We start from the raw sequence: 13495 nt of genomic DNA on the forward strand, positions 1-13495 counted from the left end.
TATGTTTTTTTTTTTTTTCTGCAGGGGAGAAGAACAGTGGTTTGTCTCAATTACGTGATGTTATATTAAACAGCCTTGCTAACCAACTACAGAAAAACCGCTTTGGTAGTGAGGATGATGACCACTACAGGTAAAAAGTTTCACTGTTCTTCAGGCAGAAAGTTAAAGTCAAGTCACTACTGTATTTTACTGTACTAGTCATGCATTACACACAAAAAATCTACATAATTTTGACACAAGTTTCTCCCTTGTTATCTCAACAAAATGATGATGATGGATTGTAAATGTCTGTGGATTGTGTTTTTTTTTTCTGCCTTATCTGTTTATATCTGTCATGCACTCTGTCATGTCATCTCCTCTCTTCCCCTGCAGACTGAAAGATGAACTGTTGCAGTGTATCTTGAAGACTGTAGTGCGAGAATCTTGTCTACTCATCACCAAATGTCAAACTGTTTCCAAGGAAGACCTTCAGAAGCTTCTGTCCACTGTACCTGTATGTGACTTCCACATTTATGTGCATTTAAGAATTACTTTACAAAGACATTTTTATTGTGACTGGTTACTCTGTTATTATGAAGATTTTAAAGGGATAGTTCACCCATTCTTCTTTCAGACGAATACAATCGGAGTTATACTAAAAAAAGTCCTGGCTCTTCCAAGCTTTATAATGGAAGTGAATGGCTTTTACTGTTTGGAAGTGCATAAAATTGCATCCATCCATTATAAAAGTAATCCATACGGCTCCAAGGGGTTAATAAAGGCATTTTGAAGCGAATTGATGTGTTTGTGTAATATTTAAAACTTTACAAAACGTAATCTCTAACTTCCGCCGACTGTCGTGCGAGTGTTCACGAGAGACTGCCGTTCAAGTGTATGATGCAAGTGTTTTTTGCTAGTTTCAGACTAACACAGTTATAATTTTCACGTCCAGTGTTAATTTTCATGAGGCGACTTTAATAGTCTGCGTCATCAACTAACTAAAACGTGGTCTAAAGTCAATAGCTCTGTATTTTTTTTTGTTATTTAAAGAGCTTGTTAGTAATATGCGCCTATAGGCGGGTCCGCAACATACGTACACTTTGCTTATTACACACACAAGGACGTGCAGCAGCACAACCATTTATAATATAAAAAATTAAAGGATTCAAATGTAAAAGATAATTAGTGTGTACACAAAAATAGAAATGCCTACGTTATAATGAATAGTCATTGCATGTATCAGAATTAGCCTACTTATTTGCAGTAATGACAAACAAGCAAGAATAGAGAAGCGTTCAGTTTTCCGCTCGCAAATTCTGCCATGTAAACTTGGCTTATTGCATGTTACGGCCAAAGCACACATCTATGACTCATTAAAGGGTTAGTTCACCCAAAAATTAAATTTATGTCATTAATGACTCACCCTAATGTCGTTCCACACCCGTAAGACCTCCGTTCATCTTCGGAACACATTTTAAGATATTTTATATTTAGTCCGACAGCATATCTCAGCGGAGGCACACTTTACTGTCCACAAAGGGAATAAAAACATCAAAAAAGTAGTCCATATGTGACGTCAGTTAGTTCATAAGAATCTCTTGAAGCATCGAAAATACATTTTGGTCCAAAAATAACAAAAACTACAACTTTATTCAGCATTGTCTTCCCTTCTGCGTTTGTTTATATCATTTTTAATGATTTGGATCGCGTGTCAAACTGCCAAATCACGTGACATTGGCGATCCGAATCATGAATTAATATGCTGATTCATAATCGTTTGAATCTTTATTTGAGGTTTGAAAACAAACGTGGAAGAAAAGACAATGCTGAATATAGTCGTAGTTTTTGTTATTTTTTGACCAAAATGTATTTTCGATGCTTCAAGAGATTCTGATGAACGGAGGTCTTACGGGTGTGAAATGACATTAGAACGAGTCATTAATGACATCAATTGCATTTTTGGGGTGGACTAACCCTTTAAGAGAACAGGGACAACAATTTTTGACCATGCGCTGGGCGCGACAACCATTTTTCCTGTCATTAAACTAGCTAAGTGCAATTGCGCCGTGCGCTTTAGCCCATGCACTTAGATCGTTTAAATAGGGCCCTTGAAGTCCAAGTTCACATTTAGTACAATTAAGCACACTTCTTTTTCACAAGGGATATAACTAAACGAATGGATGAAAAATGGGATCAGTTATTTTGAGATGCTGTTTGAATTCGTTCATTTTCTTCGTATGACTTTAGACTGATGTTGAAATTGATACATTTTTCTTACTATGAAACATGTTTCATTCAAGTATTTTCCCATAACAAACTAATTATTCAACATTTTCTATTCTGTATATATGAGGCCAATAGTGACATCATCTCAAACAAATCACACTACACACTGAACTGACAGACCGACCAATGGCATCAGACACTTGTCGGGTTTTGTTGGATCAGCGTGTTCTCCCTGTTAGTGTCTGTTGGCATTGGTCGGCCCTTGTTTTAGCAGATTGAACATGTTGAATCGGCATTTGTCAGGTCATGGAATAGTTGAGAAGTGACGTAATGTAATCTGGTGATTGTTTGCATTGTTGGTGCTGTGTGAATTGGCACTGCAAAAAAGTGTTGTTTTTTTATTTATATATACAAGCACAGGATGTTTTGTTCTTACTATTCTGTTGTGTGCTTGCATTCAAGTTCCTAAAAAAGCCACCTTGCCATTAACTTATGATTATTTACTTGCAAATGCCAAATTTACACACGTTTGGCTAGCCTAGCCTAGTGTTATTTTTGTACTCTGTTGATTGGTGCATCTAAATGTATACGTTCAAACATCAATTGAAGTAATTGTCTGTTTCATTTTATTGTATCACTAATTAACCTACAGCACTTCCACATCAACAGGTAGTGTCACCAAGCTTGTGTTACTTAATGGCTGTGCAGAACCATTTGCTCAGCAACACCATCCTGCTCCACCCTGATGACATTGATGATAGTGACAGCTCCCTACAAGGGGAAACAATGAAGGTACAGGTAAACATCCCCTTTAAAAACCCTATGGTCTCGGATTAGTGTGGACTATTTGCGGCAGCTCCTGCGTTCATGAAAGATGGAACAAACAGGAATTAAAGCGGTTCATTTATATTATGCTCTGTTCTGTAGCTCAAAGTGTAGGTTTGTAATTGCTGCATATGCTTTTGTGTATGTGTGTTGTGGTTTCCCCAAATAGTTGTTTTGTTAGTTGTTGTTTTCTAAAATATTAAATACTAAATATTTATTTATTTTGTTAATAGCTATGTTTTAAGAATTGAAAATGCAGTGTGTCTCTAGACTCTCCTTATATATCCTCTCAAGTGCATGCGATCCTGAATTCAGTTCTCTTTTATGGCTTATTGCTCTTGAATGGTCAAATACACACACAATCATGTTAAACTGCACATCATGTGAAGTTTTCACATAAATACAGTCTGTTATGTCCTATGTGAACGTAAAGAGTTCAGAGCAAATCAGTATATTAGATGTAAATAAATACATAAATAAATAAAATAAACAGGAAATGACTCTTTTGTATCTTTATCATCAATTAATTTATATTTTATTCATACAATGAAGACTGTATAGTGTTTTATTTTTACATTTTGATTTATTCAAATTCGGTAGTATGTCTTAAGACATGTTAAATAAAAAGATGCTACTGTACCTGAAAAAATATTTGTATATATATTTATTTCCATCTTATTTACCAGTTTTATATTTGGAAAAGTTTTTTTTATTTAATTTGAATCAATACGCACTTAAATGACACTTATTCTTTCCCTTAAGTATGTTATTATTGTAATATGTAAAATTATTTTTCACAAGGGTTCTGTACCAGCTTTAGATGTTCTCAAAGAAACGTGTGTATTGAATGTACGTGTTCCCCTCAGGAGTTGCAGACGAGCATCCTTTCACTTGCCTCTAAAATCCTGGTCGGATGTGATGAGGTTCTGGAGACCCTTCAGCAAGTCACCAGCTCCCTTATCAACAGCAGCATCAGTGATCGAGAGGCCAGGTGCATTAGAATATTATATATTTATGATGATGCTTTGTTTGTATGTTCATGTAAATAAGAACTTTATTTTACTTGTGATCTTTCTATACTCTTTATTTTTTATTATAAAGGCTGCGGGGACTGGAACAGGTAACGAAGGCCACCATGTTGGGTCATTTGCTGCCGGTTCTGTTGACCTCACTGATGCACCCAAACCTACAAACCCTCACACTAGCTGATGCTCTCATGCCACAGCTAGTCCAACTGGTCCTATATACTAGTCAGGTGTGTATGTGTGACTGAAAATATGCAAATATTTAGTGATTTTTGGATTGTACAGCAAGGTGAAATTAGTTCAACTTGCTGTATTACTTTACTTTATTACAAAAATTGAAGGAATAATTTTATCATAATTTGGACAGTATTTTATATAGAAATCTAAACTCTCTAAATATCTTGGCATTCTCGTACAGACTTTAAGAAATGTGATGGCCAAATAAAAAAGAGAATTCACAGCTGGTAATGTTATATTTCACCAGCCCAATTATAGTGAAGATATTGTAAATATTCAATTTATTAACCAGCTCTAATCGATAGAGTGCACAATGTCAATATTGTACACTGCCGCCAAGGTTGCATTTATTTGATCAAAATACAGTAAAAACAATAATATCAGGAAATTGTTTTCTATTGTAATATATTTTAAATGTGATTTGTTCCTGTGGTACAAAGCTGATATTTGGCATCATTACTCCAGTAAGTGTCAAATGATTCTTCAAACCATACTAATATGCTGATTAGCTGCTCAAGAAACATCTCTTATTATCAATGTGGAAAAAACATTTCAAAGTACTGTATGAAGTGCTGCTTCATATTTTTGGAGAAACATTCAGGATTCTTTATTTTAAATTATTGTAACATTCATAAATGTCTTGACTGTCCCTTTGGATCCATTTAATGCATCCTTGTTGAATCCCCCCCCCCAAAAAAACCGCTACAGTTTGGGGTCAGTACGATTTATTTTTAAGAAAGAAATGTTTTTGTGCATATATATGTATATAATACATTTAATACATTATACATTAATACAATATAATACATTTCTTTCTTAAAAATAAATCATACTGACCCCCAAACTGTAGTGCACATTTTGGATTTTTTTAAAATTTAAAATATATTGAAAAGGCTCTGCTTTTCCATTAATGTTTGTTATTTTAATTTACAAATGTACACAATTAAAATCATAAACTATTGGTATTATTAACTGTAAATGCTATGTATCTCTATCCATCAGACTGCTTTGCTGCTAAAGACACATTCACCATTATTTGTTGAGGATTCCCCTCTAAATCAAGGTTCCAATCAACCCTCTTTAAGTGACGGGTAAAAAAAAAAGCTTATTTCAATCTATCCTTGAAACTATTGGACAAAATCATTTAGATTGCTCTAACACAAAATTATGTTGTATTTAATTCAGTTTCCAGATTCTGGAAGAGAGAGAGGAGCCAGGCTTTTTGACAGGCCTGAAGATCCCTGCCCCATGGGCCGCTGGGAAAACAGTCGAAACTGTTCATCCAGTGCGGGACAACTACAAATTTAAAGATACAGTGCACATACCTGGTGCTCGCTGTCTCTACCTCCGTTTTGACCCTCGCTGCTCCTCCCAATATGACTATGACAAGGTTTGAACTTTTCGATTCTGTGAAACTTCTGCTCTCATTCGTAGTGGAATGACAGTGACTATGCATGCTCATAAACTCTCGTTATTCAGCTGGTGATTTATGCCGGGCCCAACACAAATAGTCGTAAAGTGAGCGAGTATGGCGGCAACACCATGGGTTATGGGAGCCGAAGTGTCTTAGGAACCGGATGGCCCAAAGATCTGGTCAAGGTGAGGAAAAGCACACTCCATAACATCGGATGGCATACTTGGTGTTAGAGAATAAAGAAGATTTAAAAGTAACATATTTTTGAATAGTTTTTTTCTTGATACCTTGCTTTCTATGGAAAAACCTGTATACAGTCCACTTTGTGTGATTATCTGATCTCTTGATGAAGTAAAATGACTTTTAATGTCGTAAATTTTATCCTCTCCATACACAATCTGTTTGCTAAAATCTCTTAGCTGATTTTGATAACAGCAATATTAACATTTTTAAAATGAGTGCACATTTTAATATTTGCAAACAAAATTTTTTTTCAGGTGGAAGGAGATACTGTGACGTTTTCTTTTGAGATGAGAAGTGGACGTGAGCACAATACCCCAGATAAAGCCATGTGGGGTTTCTCGTGCACTGTCCGAGCACAGGTACTACCTTTACATTCACAAAGAAAATTTTAAAGGCTCATTAGATGTTCATTGACTTTGCTCATCAAATGTGTTTTTTCTACAAATATCTTGGTTGCAGGATTATATACAGAAATTTAGATTAAAACTATTTACTTTATTTCAGCCAAAGGTCCAAATCAATAAAAACAACAACATACAAACACATATTTAACCCCTCTAACCCTAGATGCGTGTGATCACACTGGTGTGATTAGTGCGTCACATGATCAACTGTTAAATTCAAATTTGCTTTAGCGTGTTTTCAACCACATAATGTTTATTTTAGATTTCAGACATTTAAATACACGTGAGTACTAGCAAAACAATACATTTATAGTTTGTAAAATACACTAATGTAATGCTAAATAACATTTTTACATCGCATATTGCATGTTATAAATCAACTAATATAACATGATCACTAAAAAAAAATGTATTGACAATACACATTCACTTACACATTTCGTATTTAAGAATCGGAATATCAGGTAGTTGATGTCACAGCTAACACTTTGTGAATATTTGTAATACAAAAGGAAAAACAAAATAAAAGCGACACATCTGTTATACAGCACTATTGTAACTGCAGTGTGACACATCGCCAAATAAATAATAAAAAGGTGAAATGTTCTAAAATAACAGTCACCCTAACCTGACTGGTCAGCTAGAATATATTAAACTCTCATGTGAAAGGTTTAAAAAGAGATTTTGAAAATTGACTCAAATTATTGTATTCCATTTACGAAAATGTTATGAAAAGACTGTTGAAATGTGATGAAAAAACGTGTTAACAAAATAGATTATCTTAGTCATCACGCAACAATAATCTGAAGTGTTATTGATATTGAATGCAGATGAAGAAGCCTCAGATATAGAATGCACACTTGCCGAGCTATTTTTATTTATTTTGTGGTCATCAAAGACACTGTGGAGCAAAGGCATTGCAGACTAATACTAACTAAAGTCTAAAGGGAAATTGATAATAATATTAAAATAAAAAGACACTGAAATGGCAAAAATTTAATTACCTTGCTTGGCTTATGTTCATTTTAGGAGTCATCCGAGGATGTGTCTGGTGGGCTGCCCTTCCTGGCTGATCTAGCTCTGGGTTTATCGGTGCTGGCCTGCGCTATGCTACGCATTCTCTATAATGGCCCTGAAATCACTCGAGAGGAGGAGGCCTGCCATGACCTTCTCTGCTCCAAACTACTGCAGAGGTGTGCTGATTATATTATGTTTGGTGCCTCAAGTGAGGACCTTAACACAGAGCTGCACTTCAGAAATCTTTATTTAGATGGAAAAGAAAAGAAAAAGCAAACCAAAACTACACAGAGCAGGCACTCGACAAAAACACACGAGTCAAGAGAGCGTGGTGAGTGAATGAACACTCAACCTGAGGGCTCACAAGAGACAAAACATGGAGCATGAATTGCCCGAACCGTGACACTGATCTGAAACCAAACTAGACAGAAGTGTCAGGATTCAAACACCATGCTTCGCACACACAATGCATCACACAGACAAGAGTGAATAGCCCGTGGGAACTCAGCTGCACACTCACACAAAGATGAGACAATACATGTGTGTCAGGGCTCTGACACAAAACCAAGAATAAATCAGTCTGTGGCAGGACCCTGACATATTAACCTGCTCTACTTAAACATTCTAATATAAGGTTGTTCTCAATGCCACATTTTATATTAGTACTAAGTTGTGTCACATTAGTAAAACCCTTTTGGAAAATCCAGCAAATATAAGCTTCAGGAAGTAGCTGGTTTTACAGAGTTACTATCTGGCCCAAGCCAGTCATTTAGGTCGTTTTTATATTCTTTTTCATCCCTTTTCTTGGCTCCTGCATGACTCTTTTCCCAGATCACAGTTTTTTTCATGAAAAAATGCTTTCATGCCAACTAATAAACATAATTCTCACATCAAACTAACTCCATGCCAAAAGCTTTAGTGTGAAAGCTCGCTTTCAAGAGTCGTAAAAACCTGAACGTACTGTACTTTAAGATACTTAACATATAACTTTCTGTGGTGTGTGTGTAACCGAGAAGAGTCATGAACATTCAAAGTGCCACTCGGATTTTTGAGCTCAAGATTATGAACACAACTTTCAAAAAACCAAAAATAAATATTTTTACCCTTGATAATAAATTGATTATTGTAAGTAATATCAGTAATAATATCAGTCTTTTAGCAGAATTCATTATTTTGAACCAAATGTTTTTAAAAAAGGCCTAAACCACGCGTAAACGGGTCTTTTTATAAACTGATTTCCTCCCTCCCTTCAAAAAATTTTTTTTTTGTGTCTACATGAAAATGCAAAACAGCCTGGAAAAAAGGTTATTGCTGTTTCCTGTTTTGACGTAACCAGCCAAAATCTCCAGTTTCACTGTCCACATGACACCACTACAACTGGAGTTTTTTTTTTTAATTGTTCACCCTGGCAGGAGCTTTCAAAAAGTTTTGCTTCAGTCACCAGATACTGTTTGCATGTTGACGAACAGCCGAACCTCAAAGAAAAAGCTGCTGTTTTAAAAATTCCTGTGTTTGCGTGGACAGGGCAAAATTCTGTTATGTTAAAGGTGCACTATGTAGTATTTTTGCAGTAAAATATCAAAAAAACAATAGGCCAGTGGTATATATTTTGTTCAGTTGAGTACCTACAATATCCGAAATGTTTCCAACTATTTGTAAATTGTGAGAAAATTGCTATTTTAACTAAGGACCGGGATGTTTCAGCATAGCATCTGAGGGAGTCGCCTGTCAATTGCGTCATATCTGCGCTACCCTTGGTTTCGGGTTTTATTTGGCAGGAGCGCTTTACTCTTAGCAGTGTGAACAAGTCACAGCAGCGGCGAGCGAACGCACAGAGTAACGTCATAACATCCTTTTCAACACACTTAAATGTATCTAATATGATAAAAAGAGCTGTATTACCTCAAAATCATAACCGGAAGAGCGGAAATAGTCCCGGCGAATGTGTCCCGTCCCGTCATAATAAAAGTCCCGGTGCTCGCGAGGTGGTATTTGTGTAACAATCGCTCCAGCAGCTGTGCTCAGCTCCACAACCCTTGGTCCTGCTCTGCTTTACACTACAGTAACGTTAATAAACGCATGCATGAACATGATTTCTGCCCGAATCTTATTTTCCACCGGCTGTGAGGTGAAGACCACATGTCCCAAGATGCTGCGCTCAAACTTTGCGTCATCAAACTACGCATTTTTTTTGAATGGGCGACCTCTAGTGGACGGAAAGTTGCATAGTGCACCTTTAAGCAAGGCTGCATTTGTTTGACCAAAAATACAGCAAAAACAGTAATATTGTAAAAAAAATTATTTGTCCTATTTAAATAAACTTTTTTTTTTAAATGTCACTTTTTTCAGGATTCTTTGAATAGAAAGTTCAAAAGAACAGCCTTTATTTTAAATATAAATCTTCTGTAACATTACAAATGTCTTTACACACGGAAGCGCGTTAAGCTGTATACGCAAAACATTTGTATCTGCGTTTTCGTCCGTTTTGGGAGCCTGATACTGCTTTTTTTTTAAAAACCAGGACCCAGAGTGGATAAATCTGAAAATGACACCATTGCGTTTTCATGTGTACAGCCAGTCTGTATATTTTGTGACATGATGATGCCATCACCCCACATCTCGACCCAAGTCAGACACCGCATGCGCATGCTCCAAGTCGTCTTCTTCGTTTTAGTGCATCTCTGTGGCAGAATTACAGTGCAACCTACTGGACTGGCATGAATACTACATAGTCGGTTTCAGTGGTTTTGTGTGTACACAGATATTACTTTAGACGACACTGTGTTTACGGAATTTTTACTGAGATAAATATCGGATAGGGTCTGGCTTCTCTGGCTTCCTGTGGAAGTGACCTAAGTGATGTAATTCACTTTTTATCAATTTAATTGCTGAATAAAATTTCCTCCTGAATAAAAGTATTCATTTCTTTGGAAAAGCCCTGCTTATATTTGGTTCTTATCTTTTTTGCTTCTTGTTCTCTGTAAGGTGTCAGTGGCAGGTGGAGGCTAATGGTGCGATCTCTCCTGCTCTCACGCCGTCTCCTTCTCCCCTACCTTTAACTATTGATGAGGAGAGAGAGTTCACTTATCCTTCAGACATCCTCGCCCCCCCTCCAGGCCCAATGCCGGGGGCTTGCTGTGAGCTTCCCCGCATCCACTTACCTCCGGGCATTATGGGCCGCCTGAGGGAGCTGTCTGGAAGAGCCCGGCCTCAGTTTCGCCCCAGCATCAAGTAAGTACATGACAGGGAGTCTACCTATGAGTGGAAAGCTCTTTTACGATAGCAGAACAATTTAACTTGCATCTTGAAGTGTATGGAGGACTAGAAGTGCCACATACAAAAGTAACGAAAACAATTTATTAATTCAAAAAGAAAAAAATAGTTTACACTTCCATAAAGTTTTGACTTCTTGATAGCAAACCCCAACATTATAGCTTCTACATCAGATAATAGTTAATTAATCTTCTATTTATTCTTTTCTCAGAGAGGTGATCCGCCCTGATGTCATGGAGGAAGTGATCGTGTCGTGTGTAATAAAGCACTTGGGTCTGGTGGATGCGCTGCAGTCGCTGGTGAACTTCCAGTACAGAGAATTGCACAGAGAGGAACACAATCTGCTCTGTAAAATTATGGCCGAGACCTTCAAGAAGATCAATGCGATGGAAAGACAGTTACAAGTATGTGTTGCAAGTAGCCACAGATATAGAGCTCTTAGTATACGTACATACTGTGTGATGCTGTTGAACAGTAACACATTATTATGTCTGTTTTTTTTTTTCAGAGTGTAGCTGAACTGGAGCAGAAGTGGCAGAATGAAGTAGATGAAGCTCAACAGGGCAAACTTGAGAATAACTCACCCTTCTTCCATGACTATCACTTCTTTGAGGTAAGTAATGTGAGACATGTAATCTTTAGACTTTAAAGGAAACTTAATTGCATGTTAATTGCAATTAAATTAGCACTTTTTACAGTTTATTCAGTTTATATTAAAGTAACTTTAGAATCTGTTTTACCTACTTAAGTAGGACTTAAAGGAACACTCCACCGGTTTTAGAAATCAGGCTTATTCAACTTCTTTCCTACATTTAGGAAAATGTATGGGCATTTTTGGGCAAATGCATTTTTGTCTCAGTTCCTGCATTGTTTTAGTTTGGTAGGGTCACCACTAGCTTAGCTTAGCATAATGAATGAAATCCTATGTTGCCAGATAGCATGTCCTGAGGAAAAGTGATCCAAAAAAAATCCCACCTAATTAGGGGCCAAGCACCGAAGGTGTGAAGGCACCTATTGAAACTCTTCTTCTTCTTCTTCTTCTTCTTCTTCTTCTTCTTCTTCTTCTTCTTCTTCTTCTTCTTCTTCTTCCTCTTCCTCTTCCTCTTCCTCTTCCTCTTCCTCTTCCTCTTCCTCTTCCTCTCCTCCTTCTCCTCCTTCTCCTCTTCCTCTTCCTCTTCCTCTTCCTCTTCCTCTTCCTCTTCCTCCTCTTCTTCTCCTTCTCCTTCTTCCTCTTCCTCCTCCTCTTCCTCTACACTCTTCTTCCTCTTCTTCTCCTCCTTCCTTCTCTTCCTCCTCCTCCTCTTCCTCTACACTCTTCTTCTTCTTCCTCTTCCTCTTCCTCTTCCTCTTCCTCTTCCTCTTCCTCTTCCTCTCCTCCTTCTCCTCCTTCTCCTCTTCCTCTTCCTCTTCCTCTTCCTCTTCCTCTTCCTCTTCCTCCTCTTCTTCTCCTTCTCCTTCTTCCTCTTCCTCCTCCTCTTCCTCTACACTCTTCTTCCTCTTCTTCTCCTCCTTCCTTCTCTTCCTCCTCCTCCTCTTCCTCTACACTCTTCTTCTTCTTCCTCTTCCTCTACACTACACAGTTTCACTCATGTTCATGCTGATCACTTTTGACCCCGAAGGGCTAGAAACAAAATTCTTTTTTTCCTCTGATTCCTTGGCTCAAGCCGTTTCGATTGCACCCTATGATGTCATTTTCCGGTATGCAAATGTTCCCGCCATTTTCAATTAACTGAAAAACCTACTTTTGCTAACTTGTCCTAGACGGTTCATCCAATTTGCACAAAAATTGAACCAGATCATCTTCAGACCACGCCAAAAAAAATCTTGCAAAGCATATTGATTCGTCAAATCATTTTCAATAGACACACAAAAACATTTTGCACAACGTTTGTGAAAACACACATAAGGCAATATCTCCGCAACGCTTTATCGTATTCAAACCAAACATGGCACATGTCATCACAAGCATGACCTGAGGCAACATGCAGCGTTTTGGCGCAGCGCCACCTACTGGTCTGGAGATACGAAAAATGCCTATTTTTGCTTATAACTTCTGAACCGTTTATCCAAAAATCATAAAATGGAGCAGCAACATCGTTGCATTGCTGTGCATCATTAAAACAGTCCATGTGACTACAGTTGTTTGACCTTAATGTTTTGAAGTATGTAGTCATCCAGAAATGTAGTTTCTTTAAAGGATAATAATATAATTTGTACTTGAAGAGCTTCAGGAAGTGCAGGCTTTGACAACCATAAGCCAGTGGTTTGTTTCCGGCTTGTATTGAGACAGGATTAAGTCAGAGATTGATTAATTTAGTGTGTCTTGTTGCCCATAGAACAAAATGAAGGAGCTGGAACTTCTGTGTTCACTCAAGGAGGTTCCTCTGGACTGCACAGATCCAGAAAATGCTGTAATGGCTTTGAGGTATGACATGAAACTAATTCTCCCTGTAGTGAATTTAAATTGTTCTCAAAGCTGTCGTTACACCTATGAGGATCATGGTCTGAAGGACCATGTGACACTGAAGACTAGAGTAACGATGCTAAAAATTCAGCTTTGATCACAGGAATAAATTTTATTTTAAACGTTTTATTTGAAACCAATAAATTACTCCAACTTACCAATCCTAAACCTTTGAACAATAGTGTACTTGTGTTGTGTTGTTTTGGACAGAGAGAAGTTCTTCCATGAGGTTAATGCCACACAGCAGCAAAGAAGCTCCATACCACTGGCTAAAACCAAAGCGCTTGTGAAGAGCTTGATAAACCGCTCTGAACTGCTGCTACATGTTACAATAGCGCCACAGTGCAAGAGTCTGTCTACAACACCAACATGCACACCAGGTTATTTG

The 13495-nt window shown here is 37.4% G+C and overlaps 1 protein-coding gene across 7 annotated transcripts in view; it reads left to right on the top strand.

The window, feature by feature from the left end:
• LOC137048043 (probable E3 ubiquitin-protein ligase HECTD4) overlaps window positions 1-13495 on the top strand; it is a 128087-nt gene that overhangs the window by 43243 nt on the left and 71349 nt on the right. For 4 of the 7 annotated variants that reach the window (XM_067426058.1, XM_067426205.1, XM_067426132.1 and 1 more), the window contains exons 15-29: window positions 25-130; window positions 373-493; window positions 2875-3003; window positions 3897-4021; window positions 4132-4285; window positions 5295-5383; window positions 5478-5682; window positions 5772-5891; window positions 6204-6308; window positions 7383-7546; window positions 10356-10601; window positions 10855-11047; window positions 11152-11256; window positions 12980-13068; window positions 13318-13487. In XM_067426058.1, the coding sequence (XP_067282159.1) occupies window positions 25-130; window positions 373-493; window positions 2875-3003; window positions 3897-4021; window positions 4132-4285; window positions 5295-5383; window positions 5478-5682; window positions 5772-5891; window positions 6204-6308; window positions 7383-7546; window positions 10356-10601; window positions 10855-11047; window positions 11152-11256; window positions 12980-13068; window positions 13318-13487 (2121 nt within the window). The remainder of the gene's footprint in view (window positions 1-24; window positions 131-372; window positions 494-2874; window positions 3004-3896; window positions 4022-4131; window positions 4286-5294; window positions 5384-5477; window positions 5683-5771; window positions 5892-6203; window positions 6309-7382; window positions 7547-10355; window positions 10602-10854; window positions 11048-11151; window positions 11257-12979; window positions 13069-13317; window positions 13488-13495) is intronic. The other 3 variants (XM_067426281.1, XM_067426363.1, XM_067426501.1) reach the window with 1 other exon arrangement.

The sequence above is a fragment of the Pseudorasbora parva genome, chromosome 1, assembly GCF_024679245.1.
Source record: "Pseudorasbora parva isolate DD20220531a chromosome 1, ASM2467924v1, whole genome shotgun sequence".
NCBI lineage: Eukaryota > Metazoa > Chordata > Actinopteri > Cypriniformes > Gobionidae > Pseudorasbora > Pseudorasbora parva.